The sequence below is a fragment of the Macaca mulatta genome, chromosome 1 (assembly GCF_049350105.2).
Source record: "Macaca mulatta isolate MMU2019108-1 chromosome 1, T2T-MMU8v2.0, whole genome shotgun sequence".
Classification (NCBI taxonomy): domain Eukaryota; kingdom Metazoa; phylum Chordata; class Mammalia; order Primates; family Cercopithecidae; genus Macaca; species Macaca mulatta.
This window is the reverse complement of record NC_133406.1, coordinates 70,852,150-70,873,283: the sequence shown is the minus strand read 5'-3', so window position 1 is coordinate 70,873,283 and position 21,134 is coordinate 70,852,150. Positions and strand designations below refer to the sequence as shown.

Genomic DNA, 21,134 nt, shown 5'->3' with positions numbered 1-21,134 from the left:
CTCGCTGTGTCTCCCAGGCTGGAGTGCAGTAGCGAGATCTCGGCTCACTGCAAGCTCCGCCTCCCGGGTTCACGCCATTCTCCCGCCTCAGCCTCCCAAGTAGCTGAGACTACAGGCGCCCGCCACCACGCCCGGCTAGTTTTTTGTATTTTTAGTAGAGACGGGGTTTCACCATGTTAGCCAGGATAGTCTCGATCTCCTGACCTCGTGATCCACCCGCCTCGGCCTCCCAAAGTGCTGGGATTACAGGCTTGAGCCACCGCGCCTGGCCTTATCATTTTCAAAAAGTATACAAAGCATAAAAATGTGTGGGAAAAAGCATGTAAGGCGGTACATGAACGGGAAATGAAGAATGAGGCTAAAACTTAAGTTTTTGGCTTATGGGCTGATCTTTGTGCTAGAGAGGCATTTGATTTATGTGTATCTGTGTAATCCACATGAGTGATTTTTTTTTACTTCATTTAATCCTAGTAACTACCCAGCAAAAAATTACCATATTCTCATTAATCAGATATAGAAACTGACATTCAGAAGTGGGATTAAGCATCTTGTCCAATCTTCCATGACTTCGAGTGGCAGAACTGGATATGAACAAGGCTGCCTGACTCTTAGATCAATTAAGACAACAAACTGTTTGGGAGGCCGAGGAGGGTGGATCACGAGGTCAGGAGATCGAGACCACCCTGGCTAACATGATGAAACCCCGTCTCTACTAAAAATACAAAAAAGTTAGCCAGCCCTGGTGGTGGCGCCTGTAGTCCCAGCTACTCAGGAGGCTGAGGCAGAGCTTGCAGTGAGCCTAGATCGTGCCACTGCACTCCAGCCTGGGGGACAGACTGAGACTCCATCTCAAAAAAAAAAAAAAAAAAAAAAACTAAACCCTTTTTCCCATCTCCAGAAGACACAATTCTTAAATTGCTTCAGAAAAACTTAGTTTGATATAAAGAAAAAAATAACAGAAAAGTTTCCTCCAGAAATTTGCCAAAACCAGGTTGATACAGCATAAAAACAATAATAACCTGCAATGCTTCTAATGTTTTCAGCATTCATCTGCGTTAGACAAGTCTAGGGGAAGTCCCAAATAACCTAACTATCCCTGCTAGAATTATGCTTTTATAATTCCAAGTGACCAATAGCATATACTTGTATAAGTAATGCTTAAAATGAATAGTTTTAACATGAATCAATAAAACTGGAGAACAATTATATAAGAATCACAATCTAACTTTAAAAAGTCCAAATACAAATAGATATCACAACAGTATAAATTACTCTCAATCTACAGATGAGAAAATTAAGGGTACAGTAATAAACCAATAAAAGACCAAGAAAAGGAGAAAGCAAGTCTCATTTTATTCCACTTTTGGTGGTTTGCGATAATGCTTTTCTTTCTACCAACAACCTTTATGAAAATTATTAATAAAATTCAAAGAATCAAAATCCTATAACATTCTAATTACAAATAAAGCTGACAGACTAGACAGCAAAAAATCACTGAAGAAAATACACAACAAAATATGAGACATACCTGAGATACATCATCAAGTTGAAATTTCCCATAAAGACCAGAGATACTTTCAGCCCGCATGAGATACTCAGCTGTTCTTCTCTTTACAGCTTCTCGACGGGTAGGGCTTGACTCTCCTAAAAAAAAAAAAAAATCTGAACATGTAAAAAATAACCTTTCTTCAGTTCAACCTGAAAATTAACTTCCTTGTACCCAATGTGCAGCTTATTCACGTTTCTAACTGAAAAGAAGAGATATTCAAAATTGGAAAAGACATGAAAGTTATTAATATCAACCAAGTCTAACTATTACCCCCCATTATTTCATTTATCCAAATTCTAACATTCTCCTATTTAAGTATGTATTGATAATCTGACGTATTTTAGTAGGAGTCAAATATATAAGAAATGTCTATCTGTAAAAAGCTCTGAAGATAAAAAGACTAGCCCTAGTCCAGACATTATACAGCTAAGCAACTCAACAAATAGGACCAAATGCAACAGATGGTGTGTGTGTGTGTGTGTGTGTGTGTGTGTGTGTGTGTGTGTGTGTGTGTGTGTGTGTTTACAACCTTGGATTTTTCTAAAAACCAAATCCTACAAAATAATGTTTCCTGGTTTGCTGAACTGAAGTGAAATGAATTATAAAAAAGAGATAATTTCTCCCAAAAGACTACTAGTAGAACCCTCTTCTTATTTCTGCCTGGAACAGCATCTCCTCCTGCTTCCGGGGAAATGACCCTTTCTTCTTCCCATCATACTCTTCTACCACTTCCCCCCATCACTAACCAGGTGGTTTGAATGAAAGCTGCTTTCTTGTTTCAGATGTCAGTCCCTCTAATCACCAAGGTCCATTTAGCCAAGGGTGGGCCCCCCTAGTCACAAGCTGAGCCAATCATAGAACCCTATCCTCCTGGCCACAGTTTAAGAAGGGGGGAATTAGCACAACACAAACTGGACTGTCTTTGTTATTCAAGCTGTAAATAAGAGGAGTAGGAACTGCCAACAGCCGGTTTCTGCCAATGCAAAAAAAAGGCCAATGTGAAAAAACGAACTTGACTCAGAAAGCAGATATGGGAGACTTAAAAGGAAAATAGAAAGAAATCCCAGTGTTTTCAGGTGAACCTACATTCCTCTAACGTAACTGGCATCGGCAAAGCCACATTCCTGCCCTTCTTTCCCTGAGGTAGTTCAAATTTGGATTTCCGCACATGCAAACCAAAGAATTTTGACTAAATACAGACCTCAGCGAAAAGCTGCAACAAAGTTGGGATTGCAATTTTGCTAAATAACTTTCCTTTCACACCTTTTACATTACAATTCCATCTCTTCTCTCTTTCATGAGGAATTCACAAATATAACTGGTCTTGGTGGGGGAAAAAAATTCTATTGCTTTTTAACCGTGGAACATTTATTTATTAATTCTCCAACTCCTCAACCCGCAATTAAAATGTCAGTGTACTTCTGCCTCTACCCTTACAATCTGCTTACTTCCTAAATGCAAGGTTTTAGAGGGCTTTTCTACTCAGTTGAAAAATGAGTATCTTCTGTGAAAATCACTTAAATAACTATAACATACTTTGAAGATAAACATGCCATATAATAACAGCTATTCACTATTTCTACACAATACTAGTCCTTTGGTTTAGGGTTTACTGTGTCTAGAGTCTGCTATTTCCATTCTCACTAGCTCTTCTCATTTCAGATTATGCCTTCCAAGCCCTAATTTAAATCCCCATTTAAGATTTTTGATTCACCTTAGGCTCAAATATAATAAAAACTATGGCAATTTACCTTTAAATTCAGTGTATTTAAGCTTTAATAACATTTCAAAATTTGTTTCGTGAAAAAAAATCAACTCATCTCACAAAATAATTTGGAATTCGAAAACGCCAAGATATGGAACACCTAGTTAAAGCTAGAGTTAAAGCCATATTTTATAATCAAATTACTATTTTTTAAACTTTTGGTTTTTCTGCCACTTTCTAGGCAGTCTCCATAGCAACAGAGAAACAAGAACCAGAAGCCAGAAGTTGAAATGGACTCCTGCTGAATATGGTGGTTCCACTTCCAAGGAAACTACAATGAAGTGATGGAAATACTGAAAGGCTTTTTAAATGTAGCCTTATATATAGGCCAGGTGCAGTGGCTCATGCCTATAATCCCAGCACTTTGGGAGGCCGAGGCAGGCGGATCCTGTGAGGTCAGGAGTTTGAGACCAGCCTGGCCCACATGGAGAAACCCCATCTCTACTAAAAACACAAAATTGGCCAGGCACGGTAGCTCATGCCTGTAATCCCAGCACTTTGGGAGGCCGAGGCAGGCGGATCGCGAGGTCAGGAGCTCGAGACCATCCTGGTCTACTAAAAACACAAAAACTTAGCTGGGCATGGTGGTGGGCAACTGTAGTTCCAGTTACTCGGGAGGTTGAGGCGGAGAATGGCGTGAATCCAGGAGGCAGAGCTTGCAGTGAGCCAAGATTGCGCCACTGCACTCCAGCCTGGGCGACAGTGCGAGAGACTCCATCTCAAAAAAACAAAAACAACAACAAAAAAAAACACAAAATTAGACAGGCATGGTGGCGGGTACCTGTAATACCAGCTACTCATGAGGCTGAGGCAGGAGAATCACTTGAACCCGGGAGGCAGAGGTTGCAGTGAAGTGAGATCGTGTCACTGCACTCCAGCCTGGGCGACAGAGTGAGACTCGGTCTCAAAAAAAACAAAAGTAACCCTATATGTAAATACTATGGTTCCTTCCTCATCAGTCCCTTAAAAGGAGGTCATCATCACTGCTGATCAATAGCAGCATTCAAGAATAAAAACTATCTCTTGAAGATTTCTGCTCCTGGATGCTTATTCAGGTTTGTCAGCATCAGCAAAAAAAAAAAAAAAAAAAAAAAGCTGACTCTATAGATTTCCAGGATATTTCTAACTAGTCAAATTATTGACAAATGTGACTTTAAACAGATTTTAATTGACTAAAAAATGTTTAATTAACTCTAATCTGCTTGATTTCTTGTTCTCCATTTTAAAATACGCACACACACAGTCCACAATGATTATCTGTTAATCATTCAGCTAGAGCAAGAATTTCTACTGGGCTTATGCATTCAACATAAAAAAACTTATGCATTCAAAAAAGAAAAACTAGGCTGTGGCTCACTCCTATAATCCCAGCACTTTGGGAGGCCAAGGTGAGAGAACTGCTTGATCCCAGGAGTTCAACACAAGCCTGGGCAACACAGTAAGACCCCATGTCTGTCTCTATTGAAAGTACAAAAATCAGCCAGACATGTTGGTGCGCACCTGTGGTTCCAGCTACTTGGGTGGCTGAGGCGGGAGGATCACTTGAACCCGGGAAGTCATGGCCGCAGTAAGCCATGCTCATGTCACTGCATGAACCACTGCACTCCAGCCTGGGGAACAGAACAAGATTCCGTCTTTAAAGAAAAAAGAAAAGAAAAACTGTTCCCATTATTCAATAACCTTTATGTTAAAAAGTTCTGGTGTATCATAAAAGATGTCTTAATGTGGATTGTGACAACCTGTGTTTCTTCACCTTCTCAATTTCTGATCATACAGGGTGATTAATAGTGTGTGATCTCTGACAGGGAGTGGCTGAGTAGATGTGAGGAGAAAATCCAAAGTTGTTGATGAAATTTACAGAAACACTCAATTACCCATCCTGTGTTTCTCAGTGCACCATCTCTGACTTCAGTCACTAAGGAAAGTTTTATAGAAGGCATGGTATACAGATAACGGAATCCAGAAATTCTAACTTATCCAAGAAGCCATCACCATTTGGTACCCTTCATTATACTATATTCTATTTATAAGAAATATATTATTTTCTTTCATAAGAAAATTAAGTCTCAAGAATGTGAAATGTCTTTCTCAGTTACACAGTTACTTTAAGAGCCTGAACCTAAACCAGGTCTTACACCATACTTCAGGGTACTTGCCACTATCTTAAGCTACCTTTCAATATAAAGTACAGTAACTGAATTTGAATTTGATTATTCAACTGTTCCTGAATAGAACAAGAAAAATCCAGAGCATGGGAGAAGTACAGGTGAGTATGGAAACAAAGATACAGAGAAATAAACATAAGAAGTTGAGAAAGGTGCCTGTCAGGCAACAAAACAAAGTGGAATCAGAATGGAGAGACAAAGACAACAGACAAACATACAGGAGAACTGGAGCTACAAAGAGGTATATGTCATACCATATAAAAGAGAATAGGCCTTTCTGGAAAAAACTAGTCTCTTGAACATCTTTATTACCCAAATATTTATTTGGAAAACAATGGCCTTTTCTCATTTACCCATTTAAAAAAAAAATCAAGGGGCATTTTTACTCATGGAACTAATAAAATTCATTTAGCAACCTAGAATAAAAAATAGTTCTTCCAATTCTACCCTTAGTCACTAAAAAGAATATAACTAACAGCCTCATCATTTGTTTAAAAAAGAAAAGCCATGCTGGAGGAAGAACAAGCCAATTTAAACATCTTGAAAGACAATGTGTCTGTATCTGTGTTTCATGGGAAATTTCAAGGGGTTATTAAGAGTATTTTGACTCTATTTGATTTTTGCCACATGCACAGAACTTAATCCCCACGTAAGACTCTACTTAGTCACATTTTATTATATTCTTATTTTTATTTCGCTACACCACAAATACTCTCCCAGTGGGCCCTGTGCTTAGTCGAGCATGCTTGATTTCATTCAGATTTATCACAACAGAAAGAACATCCAAATCAAACTGGGTTTGAGTTTCTGTTTGTTGCTGCTTTTTTGCTTTCTTTTTTTTTTTTTTTTAACAACTTTAGTCACATAAAAGAAAACTCACGCTTGAGATGGCCTTGGTAGTTATAGTTAGTTTTTTTTAAGTGCTGATTTATTACATTTAATGGTGTTTTGTTCTTTTCAGGTACAGCCTACCATTTCTGCCTTATGCTAAGTGTTCTGACAACAAAAGGCAACCTTGAGAAGAACAGTAATTTATAGTTCTACATGTCTACCACAACTCTGAAGCCATCAGCCTTTCCACGTATAACATGAACCAGTCAGGGAATCTGATTTCCATTTGCATTTAGTCAACCCCCTATTAATGTTTTTTCAAAACCAATTTCATGTGACCCCTAGAAATTCAGAGAGCCACCAAAGAATAGTAAAAGCAAAAGTCATAATATTGATGCCCAAGCAATGCCTCAGTTATGATTGTTTCAATGATGTTTAGCAGTTTTTCTGCTATCAGTAACACTAAATGAAAACACGTATTATACATCATTATATCATACAGTGTTAAATACCTAAAGAGACAGTGTTCTTTTAGACTCAACAATTTCTTTCTGCTCCCTAACCTATTTTTCCTTGTTATGCAATTTTAAACACAGAATCCAAAGACTTATTTACTCCCTTCAAAATAACATTGCTGGCCAAGTATGGTGACTCATGTCTGTAATCTCAGCACTTTGAGAGGCTGAGGTAGGAAGATGGCTTGAGCCCAGGAGTTTGAGATCAGCCGGGGCAACACAGTGGGACCCCACCTCTACAAAAAAATTTTTAAAATTCGCCAGGCCTGGTGGTACACACCTGTAGTCCCAGCTACTGGGGAGGCTGAGATGGGAAGATTGCTTGAGCCCAGGGGTTCCAGGCTGCAATGAGCTGTGATGGCACCACTGCACTCCAGCCTGGGCAACAGACAGAGATACTGGCCAGGCAATAAAAATGGCCAGTCTCTTAGTGATGAGAAACTCAAATAATAATTTGCAGTCCAAACTCTTGTCCAAATAATAATAATAGCAGTCCCTTAAGTTTCTCTTGTTCTAAAGTCAAATGGCTTATAAAACAATAAGATTAAAACATCACAAAGAGCTAATGACAGACATCAAAGGAAAAAGAAAGAGCCAAAACTAAGGAATTAAAATTTTTCCTTATAAGAAGGAATAAAAATATAATCAGAGAAAATTTGGAAATGAAACTCCACGTACATTATGAATTTTTAGTCCGCCATACTGTTAAATATGGAAAGTCTCCTGACCCCCAAAAAAGGATTCTGCTCATTGTTTCACTGGCCATAAGATACATCTTAAGAGAAGTAGCAAATCTACGGAAGAATCTAGAGTCCAGTAATTGTTTTCTTGATGCCATGATATTAATTCCCATATTTTTCCTTTGAAATGATGTAAAGTGATCAAGAGAATTACTGATAACAAGCAGTTTATTATTCTCAACCCATGAAGTTTCAGACTCCTTTAATGCATCTCTACCTTAAAAATTAAATTGACTTAGTGTATTAATACATCAGAATTAGAACAGACTCCATTCCATCTTTCTTCAAATGGCTATTAACACGAACAGATATATCTCCATATTTAAACAATTCAAAGAATGAGGGCAGGTACAGTGGCCCACACCTGTAATCCCAGCACTTTGGGAGGCCAAAGCAAGTGGATCATTTGAGGTCAGGAGTTCAAGACCAGCCTGGCCAACATGGGGAAACCCCACCTCTATTAAAAATACAAAAATTAGCTGGGCATGGTGGTGCACACCTGTAATCCCAGCTACTCAGGTGGTTAAGGCAGGAGAATCCTTTGAACCTGGGAGGCAGAAGCTGCAGTAAGCTGAGATGGTGCCCCTGCACTCCACCCTGGGTGACAGAGTGAGACTTTGTCTCCAAAAACAATGAGTCAAGTAATACTCTCAGACTATATCACATTTGAAAACAATTTCAGAGTAACAGAGAAAATCCTCCCCAACAATTAACTTTCTTTATACAAGCCACCAGAGTGAAAATGTTCTCTACCATTTATTCCTGCCCCTCCTATCCCCTTTAAAAGATGCCTAATAGTTTCTGAGTTATCTACTATGTTCCAGGCACACGGTCATCTCAATGTTTACAGTCGTCTCAGCACTGTCATAGAACATTACATGTAGAAGACCTTCAATAAAATTTTGTTAAACAAATGAATGGATAATTGTATAAATTACTTGCCACCACTATTATTATTTTTTTATTATGCTTTAAGTTATAGGGTGCATGTGCACAACATGTGCAGTTCTGTTACATATATATTCATGTGCCATGTTGGTTTTCTGCACCCATTAATTCATCATTTACATTAGGTATTTCTCCTAATGCTATCCCTCCCCCATGCCCCCACCCCACGACCGACCCCAGTGTGTGATGTTCCCTGCCCTGTGTCCAAGTGTTCTCATTGTTCAATTCCCACCTATGAGTAAGAACATGCGGTGTTTGGTTTTCTGTCCTTGTGATAGTTTGCTCAGAATGATGGTTTCCAGCTTCATCTATGTCCCTACAAAGGACATGAACTCAGCCTTTTTTATGGCTGCATAGTATTCCATGGTGTATATGACTTGCCACCACTATTATAAGGTCTGATAACAATACCTTCATGCCTACTGATGTATCAATTACCTCTTTCTATAATTTAGTGCCTTTCTCTAACTTAAACAATAGCTACGTAAAATGCATGTCCGGGAAAGTATCTTTAATTATGGTCTTCATCATCTGTGTAGCTGAAATGCAAACAAAAGGAATACAGGTGAACACAGTCCAAAAGAAGCATGATTGGACTAAAAAGAGAATCTATATTTTGATTTAATTTTACGAAAAATTGTCATAACACGAGGAAAATATAGCACTGATACTCTAAGTAAGTATAAACCACTGTGTAAACAGAATGGTGTCTAAAAAGCTATCTATTTATTGTTTGACAGTTATAATTTTGAAAGGTGTGTCCCTTAATATTTTGTAAAGGTAAAATATCTCTGTATAATGAGCTGGCTATTTTTCAGATGAAACCCATTTTGAGAACACTAATGGCAACACAGTATGCTTCTGAGAAAAAGCAGATTTACAGTTTTAATACTTCATAAGACAGAAGAAATAAGCAGAACTGTGTAATTTACACATGACAAACTTTAATTATAAAGATATAACAAGCTATAAGTAATATAAAACTGCATAACTCAAGTAATTACAAAATAACAATCAACTCTTTCTCAAGGTGCCTAATACCCTGTCAGTACTAAAATAATAGATTTTCATTTAGGGTTTTTTGGTTTCATTTGGCTTACTTTAAAATAATCATAGATAAATCACATTTCTTCTGATCAGAATCAAAAATTTTTTCAGTAATCACAGGGAATAAATCAGCCATCTCAAATGTTTTTAAACTGTATTGCTAAAGATATAAAAACGTGGTGATACTGATGACAGAGATCAGCTAATAAAAAACACTTCGAGAATCCTCATCTGTCTCTCCGCTTTTGCTATAGAGCAGCTGTGCCTCACAGATTCACATGAATGAAAATATTTAGATGAGAAACCACCCACTTAGTTTATTTTCCATATGACTTTCCTGTAATTATTTTGTAAACTGTTCACACAACAATACATAAAAACATCTGCAAAAACAGGTAATTAATGTGTCAAGCCAAACTAATGCATTTTTTATGGTGTCCATGCTTCGTCAACTGTAATTATAACTCTTTTTTAAGCAAATGATGATGTGTTTGTTGCAATGTGCAAGTGGTTATTTTAGATGCTCTGTTTACTGTTCATAGAATCTGAATATAAAACTCCACAGCTACTTTACCCCACATCAATGCTTTACCTAGCTTTCTACTGAAGCAGGAAAGTGGCTCTCTTTTCCAAGCTATAATTTCCAGTAAACATTTTTGTCATTAAAACATGAAAACTCTCAACATAAAATCTGACACCAAAATAGCCAACAATTTAAGAAGCATATGCCAGGAAACTACTCATCCAGACTTTCTTCCCCCGTGGTAACCCTGTGGGAAATTCAGCACTTTATGCCAATAGGCTATAGTACACTAAGTCTCCTGAGTATCAACAGAAGTTTAAGGGTTCATTGTTTTTTTTAATGATATAAAATCCATTCCATCTAGATCCACCAAACATATATATATCTTGAAATGACAAATGAAAAAGCAAATATACTGTTTTGCATATGAACTTTGTCCTTCTTGAGTTCTCACTACATGAGAGATCATCATAACCATTATTACTACTACTACTATTATATAATAAGTAATAGTGTATACCAATAATCATTCCCAGATGGACATTCCTGAAGTCCCCAGGTAAGTAATCTCTAAAGTTCTATGTTTCCAGAGCAAATTAAATCTAAGATTAAGGAAGAACTACAAACCTACACTAGTTTTCTAGGGTTCCTTCTCTTCCTTAAAAAAGAGGGCAATTTTTTACATATCTGTGACTACTAGTTTTAGCACAGAAAAACTTTGGTAATAAACAACTTTCAGGGAACACGACTTTCTGTCTACATGTTTTCAAAAAAAGTTTAAAAAAAAAAATACTGAAAAGTAGCCCTATGTGTCCAAGTTTATTTAACTCTTTGTTTTGATACAAATTGTTCTAAATTGAGCTACTCCATTTGTAAGTAGAATAAACTAAAATTAATTAAACTTTGCTTTCCCTGAATATTAGCTACTGTGATGTTATGGGTATCTGTCTATCCCCACCTTGTTCTCACAAAGATTGGAAAAGTATTATAACAACTTAAATGAGAGTTTCCCAGCTGCCAAGCCTGAGTTTTAGGTCAAATGGTTATTTTGGGGAACCTGTAGGTGGGTCTGATCAAAACTGAACAGAGCCCTAGTTTCAAGGGTGCTGGAATAGGAAACACATTGCCAAGACAAGGCAAGAGAACAAGACAGATCTTACCTGTTAAGGCTAGTAATCAAACACAGGGTGAGAGTAGCAAGAAGTCACAATACTGAGTTACCCGGCTTACACATCTACAAATGTATTTAACTAATGCCATTTCAAATGGCTGAACTCTATACATTGTCAAACATTAAGTGTACATAAATTAAACATGTTAATCAAAAGCAGAGCTTATTTCTAAGACTGGATTTAAAAAAACTATACAGGATCTAACTATATCCGGTCTATAGAAGATACACATTGGTTCAAAGCAGCAACCAGGTTATAAATACAAAAAATGGAAACATACTGTGCAAAAAGTAGTCATAAGAGAGGACAGCTATACCAATATCTGACAAAATCTATTTTAAGGAAAAAAGTTACCACAGACAATAATAGACATTTTATAATGTTAAAAGGTTGTATTAATCAGGAAACTGTAACAACTATAAACATGCATGTATCTACTAACAGATCTCCAAAACAGATGAAGCAAAAAATGACAGAAATAAGGAAATAGACAATTCAACAATACTCATCAGAGATGTCTCAATAATTGCTAGAACAGAGACAGAAAATCAGTAATAATGTAGAAAACTTGAGCAGTATTATCAACCAACCTGAATTCTGAATGTACAGAATACTCCACACAAAAACGGCAGAGTATGTGCTCCTTATAAGTACACATAGAACATTCTCCAGGACAGACCATGTACTAGGCCACAAAGCGAGTCTCAACACATGTAAAGTAATTTAAGTCATGCAAACTATATTCACCAACCATAACAATTAACTAGAAATCAACAATAAAAAATTGGAAAATTCACATATATTTGAAAACTAAAGAATGCGTATCTAAAAAAATACATGAATCAAAGAAGAAACAAAGATAACTGGAAATTATTTCAAGCTGAGTGAAAATGAAAGCAATATATCTAAATGTATGGAATGTGAAAGCAGTGCTTAGAGGGACACTAACAGCTTTAAACACCAACATTGAAAACAAGATATCAAATCGATAACCTAAGCTTTTACCTCTTAAGATAAATTCTAAAAAATAAAAAGCAAACCATATAAAAGAAAACAGGGAAAGGAGAAAAAAATGAAACAGAATATAGAAAAAATATAGAGAAAACAAATGAAATTTTAAAAATTAATTCTTCAAAAAGATCAATAAAATTGGTAAACTTTCAGGTAGACTGACCAAGGAAATCAAAGAGAAAACAGAACATACTCATCACTCCCAAACAATTCATTATTTTGCCTTTATTTTTAAAGATATTTTCACTGGGTATAGAAATCTCAGTTGACAGGTTTTTTCCACCTTTTTCTCTACTCAGAACGATTAATTGTCATCTTTCTTACATTGTTTTCAACACGAAATCTGATGACATTCATATGTGTGTTCATACATGAATTGTCTTTTTTCTTCTGCCTGCTGTTAATTTTAAGGTTTTCCCTTTATCACTGGTTTTGAGCAATTTGATTATCATGTGCCTTGGTGTAGTATTCATGTTTCTTTGCTTGGGGTTTATCGGACTTCCTGGACTTATGAATAGTTTTTATCAAATGTGGAAAGCTTTCAGGCATTATTTCTTCAAATATTTTGTCTCCCCCTCTCCATTTTCACATGTCCCAGTTCCATATACAGAAATAGTTCTATAGCTCAGTGAAGTACTTTTTTTTTTTTAATTTGTAAAAATACTTTCATCTCATTGTTTCATTTTGGATAGTTTCTATTGCTATGTCCTCAAGTTCATTAATCTTTCCTTCTGGAAAATTTAATCTGCCACAGATCACAACCTTTGTATTCATTTCTGACACTGTGGCTACTACCTGTAGAAGTTCACTTTGGTCTTTTGTAATTCTTCCATGTCTCCACTTCACTTTTTCAAGATAATAAACAAAGTTATAACAACACTTAAAGCCCTTGTCTGATCATTCTAACATCTATGTCAATTCCTGGTAGGATCAGAGTGATTCATTTTCACTCAATTAAGGGGGTATTTTTCCTGCTTCTATGCATGAATGGTAACATTTTATTTCATGCCATCCATTTTGAATTTTACCGTGTTGGGTGGTGGATTTTTTTTAACTACTATCAATATTTTTAAGCTTTGTTCTAGGATACAGTAATTGTTCTTGAACATAGTTTGATCCTTTTAGGTCTTGCTTTTACGATTTCAGAGAGTGGGGACGGTGGAACAAGATAGCAGAATAGAAAGCTCCACCAATCATCTCCAGGCCCACAAGAACACCAAGTTAACAACTATCTACACAGAAAAAAAACACCTTCATAAGAGCCAAAAATCAGGTGAGCACTCATAGTACCTGGTTTTAACTTCATATTACTGAAAGAGGCACGGAAAAGATACAAAAAAAAGCCGTCCTGAATTGCTGACGCCACCCCTGCCACCCCTAGCAGCAGCATCATGGTTCAGAGATGTCTGTGAGAGCGTCTGGGGGAGGGAGAACACAGCAACTGTGAGGTACTGAGCAGCAACTGCTGTCCTGTTAGAGCAAAAAGGAAAACACCCACCCAAGATGGGAGCATTTAAACCAACTCTAGCCACAGGGGAATCGCTGATCCTAGTGGTCAGAAATTGAGTGCCTGCAAACCTCACCAACAAGGGCTACCGCACTCTATGTCTCCAAGTAAATTTGAAAGGCAGTTGAGACCATAAGGATTGCAACTTACAGGCGAGTCTTGGTACTGAACTAGGCCCAGAGACAGTGGACAGGAGGACACATGGCATACTGAGACACCACCTGAGGCAGTCAAGGGAGGGCTGGCATCACCAGCCCCTGAACCCCAGGCTGCACAGCTCAAAGCTTCAAAAGAGGCGCCATTCTTCCACTTGAGGAAAGGAGAGAAAAGTGGGGAGGACTTTGTCTTGCATCTTGGAAACTACCTCAGCCACAGCAAGATAGGGCACTGGTCAGAGTCGTGGGGTCCCTATTCCAGGTCCTAGCTCCCCGACATTTCTAGACGAACCTTAGGCCAGAAGGGAACCTGCTGCCTTGAAAGAAAGGACCTCGTGCTGGCAGCATTCATCACCTGCTAACTAAAGAGCCTTTGGACCCTGAATAATCAACAACGACGATAGCCAGGTACTACACTGACGGCTTCAGGCGAGCCTGTGAGACTTGCAGACTTTAGCTGAGACTCAGCACATTACCAGCTGTGGTGACTACAGAGTAAAACTCCTTCTGCTTGAGAAAAGCAGAGGGAAAAGTAAAGGGGACTTCGTCTTGTACCTTAGATACCAGTAAGGCCACAGAAGGGTGGAGCACCAAGCGGGCACTTAAGGTATCCCAATTCCAGGTCTTGACTATTGGACAGCATTTCTGGACCTGCCCTGAGCCAGTGGGGAGCCCGCTACCCTCAAGGGTGAGTCCCAGTCCAGGCAACATTTACAACAAGCTGACTTAAGAGACCCTGGGACTTAAGAGAATGCCAGCAGTATTCTGGCAGCAGTCCTAAGGCCTGGGGTGAGCGGCTATGGGGTAGGGCTTGTCTGCCTTCAGAAAATGGAGGGAAGAGTGGGAAGAACTGCATCTTGTGGTTTGAGTGCCACAAGAGTGCACTTAAAGCCCTTGTCTGATCATTCTAACATCTATGTCAATACAACAGAACACCAGGTAGCCTTCTAAGGTTTTTGACTCTAGTCCCTGACTCCCCGACAGCACTTCTATATCCATGAAGGGGCTGGGGGACTTCATCACCCTGAAGGGAAGGACACAGGCCTGCCTGGCTTTGCTGCCTGCTGACTGCAGAGCCCCAGGGCCTTGAGCAAACATAGGCAGTAGCCAGGGAGTGGTTACAACAGGCCTTGGACAAGACCCAGCACTGTAATGGCTTCAGGTCTGACGCAGAGCAGTCATAGTGGTAGGGGCCCCAGGGGTGCTTATGTTACTCCACCTCCAGCTTTAGGTGGCTTAGAACAGAGAGAGAGACTTTATGTGTTTGGGAGAAAATAAGGAAACAACAAGAGTCTCTGACTGGTAATCAAGAGAATTCTCCCTGATCTTGTCCAAGACCATCAAAGTAGCTGGTGCCTCTAAGAATCTGAAAGAACCATAACGTTACCAGGCTTGTGGTGAGCCCTAAAGCAGAAACAGCTTAGATCACAACACGCAAGTCCTTTCAAATGTCTGGAAAGCCTTCCTAAGAATTACATATTTAACATGCTGAAGGAAAAAAAAATGTTTATCCTAGAAGAGTATATCCAGCAAAAGTATCCTTCAAACATGAAGGAGAAATAAACACCTTCCCAGACAAACAAAAGCTAACAGATTTCAATACCAGACCTGTCCTACAAGAAGTGCTAAAGAGAGTACTTCAATCAGAAAGAAAAGGACATTAATAAGCAATAAATGATCACCTGAAAGTACAAAACTCACTGGTAACAGTAAGTACAAAGAAAAACAACAAATATTGTAACACTGTAATGTGGTGTGTGAACTACTCTTATCCTAAGTAGGAAGTCTGAATGATGAACCAACGAAAAATAGTAACTTTTCAAGACACAGGCAGTACAATAAGATAGAAACAACAAAACATTTAAAAGCTGGGGGACAAAGTTAAGGTGTAGAGTTTTTATTAGTCTTCCTTTTGTTTGTTTATACAAGTGTTAGTTGTTATCAAGTTAAAATAATGGGTTTTAAGATATATTTGCAAGCCTCATGGTAACCTCAAACAAAAAAACATATAATGTACATACAAAAAAATAAAAAGCAAGAAACTAAACCCTATTGCCTTCACTAGAGGAAGACACAAAGGAAAGAAAGAAGAAAGGCCACTAAACCACCAGAAAAAAATAACAAAATAGTGTAAGTCCTTACTTATAAATAATAACATTGAATGCAAATGGACTAAACTACAATCAAGACATAGACTGGCTGAATGGATGAAAAAACGAGACCCATGAGTCTGTTGCCTACAAGAAACACACTTCACCTAAAAAGACACAAACAGACTGAAAATAAAGGGATAGAAAAAGATATTCCACACCAATGGAAACTAAAAAATATTTTCTGATATATTTGTATCAGACAAAATAGATTTCAAAACAAAAACTATAAGAAGAGACAAACAAGGTCACTATATAACGATAAAGGGGTCAATTCAGTGAGAGGATATAACAATTTTAAATATATCTGCACCTAACCCTGCGGCATCCAAAAACATAAAGCAAATATTATTAGAGCTAACAACAGAGATAGGCCCCAATATAATAATAGCTGGAGACTTCACCCTGCTTTCTGCATTGGACAGATCTTCCAGACAGAAAAAGCAACAAAGAAACATCAGGCTTAATCTATACTACAGATCAAATGGATCTAACAGATATTTACAGGACATTTCATCCAAGGGCTGCAAAATCCACATTCTTTGCCTCACTACATGGATCATTTCCAAGGACAGACCATATGTTTTAAAACAAGTTTTAAAACATTCAACAAAAATTGAAATTATTTCAAGGATCTTCTCTGACCACAACAGAACTGGAAATTAATGACAATAGGAATTTTGGAAACTACAGAAATACATGGAAATTAAACAATATGCTCCTGAATGATCAGTGAGTAAATGAAGAAGTAAAGAAAAGAACCGAAAATTTCTTAAAACAAATCATAATGAAAACACAACATCCCAAAACCTATGGGATAAAGCAAAAGCAATACTGAGAGGGAAGTTTACAACTACAAGTGCCTACATCAAACAAGAGGAAAAACTTCAAATGAACAATCTAACAATGCATCTTACAGAACTAGAAAAGCAAGAGCAAACCAAACCCAAAATGAGTAGAAAAATTAATAAAGATCAGAGTAGCAATGAATGAACTGAAATAATACAAAAGATGAATGAAACAAAAAGATCGATTTTTGAAAACGTAAGCAAAATTGACAAACCTTTAGCCAAACTAAGAAAAAAAAGAATATACAAATAAATAAAATCAGAAATGTAAAAGGAGACATTATAGCTGTTACTGCAGAAATTCAAAGGATCATTAGTAGCTAATATGTGCAACTATATGTCAATAAATTGGAAAGTCTAGAAGAAATGGACAAATTCCTACTTACATACAACCTACCAAGATTGAACCAGGAAAAAACACAAAACCTGAACAGACCAATAACAGATAATGAGATTGAAGCCACAGTAAAAAGTCTCTCAGTAAAGAAAAGCCCAAGAGCTGATGGCTTCACTGCTGAATACTATCAAAAATTTAAGGAAGAAATGATACCAGTCCTACTCAACCTATTCTGAAAAATAGAGGAGGAGGGAATACTTACAAACTCATTCTATGAGGCCAATATTACCCTGATATCAAAACCAGACAAAGACACATCAAAAAAAAAAAAAAAAAAAACATAGGCCAATATTTTTGATAAATATTGATGCAAAAATCCTCAACAAAATGCTAACAAACTGAATTCAACAATACATTAGAAAGATCACACATCATGACCAAGGGGATTTATCCCTTGAGATGCAAAGATGGCTCAACATATGCAAATCAATCAATGTGATACATCATATCAACAGAATGAAAGATAAAAACCAAATAATTATTTCAACGGATGCTGAAAAAGCATTTGATAAAATTTAATGTCCCTTCATGATAAAACCCCTCAAAAAACTGGGTATACAAGGAACACGCCTCAACCTAATAAAAGCCATATATGACAGACGCAAAGATAGTATACTGAATGCAGAAAAATTGAAGCCTTTCCTCTTAGATCAGGAACACAAGAAGGATGTCCACTTTTACCACTGTTATTCAACATAGTACTAGAAGTCTTAGCTAGAGCAATCGCACAAGAGAAAGATACAAAGGGCATCTAAACTGGAAAGGAAGAAGTCAAATTATCCTTGTTTGCAGATGATATGACTGTGTATTTGGAAAAACTTAAAGATTCCACAAGAAAATTATTAGAACTGATAACAAATTCAGTAAAGTTGCAGGATACAAAATCATTGTACAAAAATCAGCATTTCTATATGCCAACAGTGAACAATATGAGAAAGAAATTTAAAAAGTAATCCCATTTACAACAGTCACAAATAAAATTCAATATCTAAGAATTAACCAAAAAAGTGAAAGAGCTCTACAATGAAAACTATAAAACACTGATGAAAAAAAAACTGAAGAGGAAATCAAAATATGGAAAAATATTCCATGTGCATGAATTGGTAGAATCAATATTGTTAAAATGTCCATATGACCCACAGCAATCTACAGATCCCATGGAATCCCGATCAAAATACCAAAGACATTCTTCACAGAAATAGAAAAAACAACCCTAAAATTTATATGGAACCACAAAAGATCCAGAATAGCCAAGGCGATCCTAAGCAAAAAGAAAAAAACTGGAGGAATCACATAACCTGACTTCAAATTATGCTATAGAGCCATTGTAACCAAAACAGCAAGGTACTGGCATCAAAACAGACACATAGATCAGTGGAACAGAACAGAGAACTCAGAAACAAATCCACACACCTACAGTGAACTCATTTCCAACAAAGGTGCCAAGAACGTACAGTGGGGAAAAGACAGTTTCTTCAATAAATGGCACTGGGAAAACTGAATACCCATATGCAGAAGAATGAAATTATACCCCTATCTCTTGCCATACACAAAAATCAAATCAAAATGGATTAAAGACTCAAACTCTAAGAACTCAAACTATAAAACCACTACAACAAAACATTGGGGAAAATCTCCAGGATACTGGTTTGGGCAAAGATTTCTTGAGTTATACCCCACAAGCACAAGCAACCAAAGCAAAAATGGACAAATTGGATCACATCAAGTTAAAAAGCTTCCGCACAGCAAATGATACAATCAAAAAAGTGAAGAGACAGCCCATAGGATGCGAGGAAATATTTACAAACTACCCATCTCACAAGGGATTAATAACCAGAATATGTAAGATGCTCAAACAACTCTATAGGGAAAAAAAATCTAATAATCTGATCAAAAAATGGGCATAAGATATGAACAGACATTTCTCAAAAGATATACATATGGCAAACAGACTTAAGAAAGGGTGCTCAACATCACTGATCATCAGAGAAATGCAAATCAAAACTACAATGAGATATTATCCCCGCCCAGTTAAAATGGCTTATATCCAAAAGATGGGCAATAACAAATACTGGTGAGGATGTGAAGAAAAGGGAACCCTGGTACACTGTTGGTGGGAATGTAAATTAGTACAAGCACTATGTTGTACATAGTTCAACAGTTTGGAGGTTCCTCAAAAAAAAATAAAAATTGCAATCCCACAGCTGGGCATGGTAGCTTACAGCTGTAATCCCAGCACTTTGGGAGGCCAAGGCGGGCAGATCACGAGGTCAGGAGATGAGACCATCCTGGCTGACAAGGAGAAACCCCGTCTTTACTAAAAATACAAAAAATTACCCGGACATGGTGGCGGGTGCCTGTAATCAATCCCAGCTACTCAGGAGGATGAGCAGGAGAATTGCTTGAACCCAGGAGGTGGAGGTTGCAGTGAGCCAAGATCCCACCACTGCACTCCAGCCTGGGCGACAGAGCAAGACTCTGTCTCAAAAAAAAAAAAAAACAAAAAAAAAAAAAATGTAATCCCACTGCTAGGTATATAATCCAAAGAAAGGAAATCAGTATATCAAAGAGATATCTGCACTCCCAAGTTTACTGCAGCACTATTTACAATAGCCAAGATTTGGAAGCAATCTACGTGTCCACTGACAGATGAACAGATATAGAAAAAATGGTACATATACACAACAGGGTACTATTGAGCCATGAAAAAGAATGAGATCCTGTCATTTGCAACACCATGGATGGAACTGACAATCATTGTGTTAAGTGAAATAATCCAGGCACAGAAAGACAAACATTGCATGTCCTCACTTATTTGTAGGATCTAAATATTTTTTAAAAAAATTGAATTCATGAGCACACAGAGTAAAAGAATGGTTACCTGAGTCTGGGAAGGGTAATTGGGGGTTGCGGGGAGGTGGGATGGTTAACATATACCAAAAAAAAAAAAAAACCAGAATGAATGAATAAGACCTACTATTTGATAGTACAACAGGGTGACTATAGTCAATAATAACTTAATTGTACATATTTTTTAAAAACATAGAATGTAATTGGATTGTTTGTAACTCAAAGGATAAATGCTTGAGGGGATGGACACCCCATTCTCCATGATGTACTTATCTGACATTGCATGCCTGTATCAAAACATCTCATGCACCCCATAAATATATACACCTACTATGTACCTACCAAACAATCGAAAAAAAATAAAATTATATATTTTTTAAAGTCTTGTGGGAATGAGCCTAATTATTATTCCACAGTATTATTATTCCTTCTATGTATTCTATCTAATGCCACATACTTGAGATTTCTGAGACTACTTCTTAGGAAGACACTATTCCCAGCCCCGTGTGAGCAACCAGAATTGAGTCTCGTAATCCTTTTGGGATATCTTTTTTGGTCTTGAATAGCTTCCCCACACGCATACACTAATGAGTACTCTGTGTATATTCCAGGAGACATTACCAATCTCTGTACTATTATCTCTCCTCTAGACAAGACACTGGACATCAGGCAATAATTCTAAATATCGTATCCTGCCAGCTCTAACTACAAACTCTAACTTCATTCTTCCTAGCCTCTCAACTTCATCTTCTTAACTCAGAGGTTCTGCCAGGATCCAAATGGCTTACTTTTCCCTGCACCACAACCTAGAAATTCAAGACACCAACCTGAGACAATTGTGAGCCTAACTTCGTTTCCTCTCAGAAATCACTGTCTTTCATTACCTGATACCCAGTGTCTTGAAAATCATTGTTAAATATATTGTCTGGTATTTTTAGTTACCCATCTTGGTCAGCAGTAT

At 37.4% G+C, this 21,134-nt stretch overlaps 1 protein-coding gene across 50 annotated transcripts in view; it reads right to left on the bottom strand.

Annotated features, from left to right (window-relative positions):
* The window catches only part of RPS6KC1 (ribosomal protein S6 kinase C1), a 212,996-nt gene that overhangs the window by 100,138 nt on the left and 91,724 nt on the right, over positions 1-21,134 (bottom strand). For 42 of the 50 annotated variants that reach the window (XR_013395090.1, XM_077937596.1, XM_077937578.1 and 39 more), the window contains one exon: positions 1,529-1,644. Coding sequence is in view for 49 of the 50 variants with exons in the window: in XM_077937596.1 (XP_077793722.1) it covers positions 1,529-1,644 (116 nt within the window). In the remaining variant the exon portion in view is untranslated. Of the gene's footprint in view, positions 1-1,528; positions 1,645-4,814; positions 4,925-21,134 lie in introns of all 50 variants that reach the window. The other 8 variants (XM_077937654.1, XM_077937635.1, XM_077937659.1 and 5 more) reach the window with 1 other exon arrangement.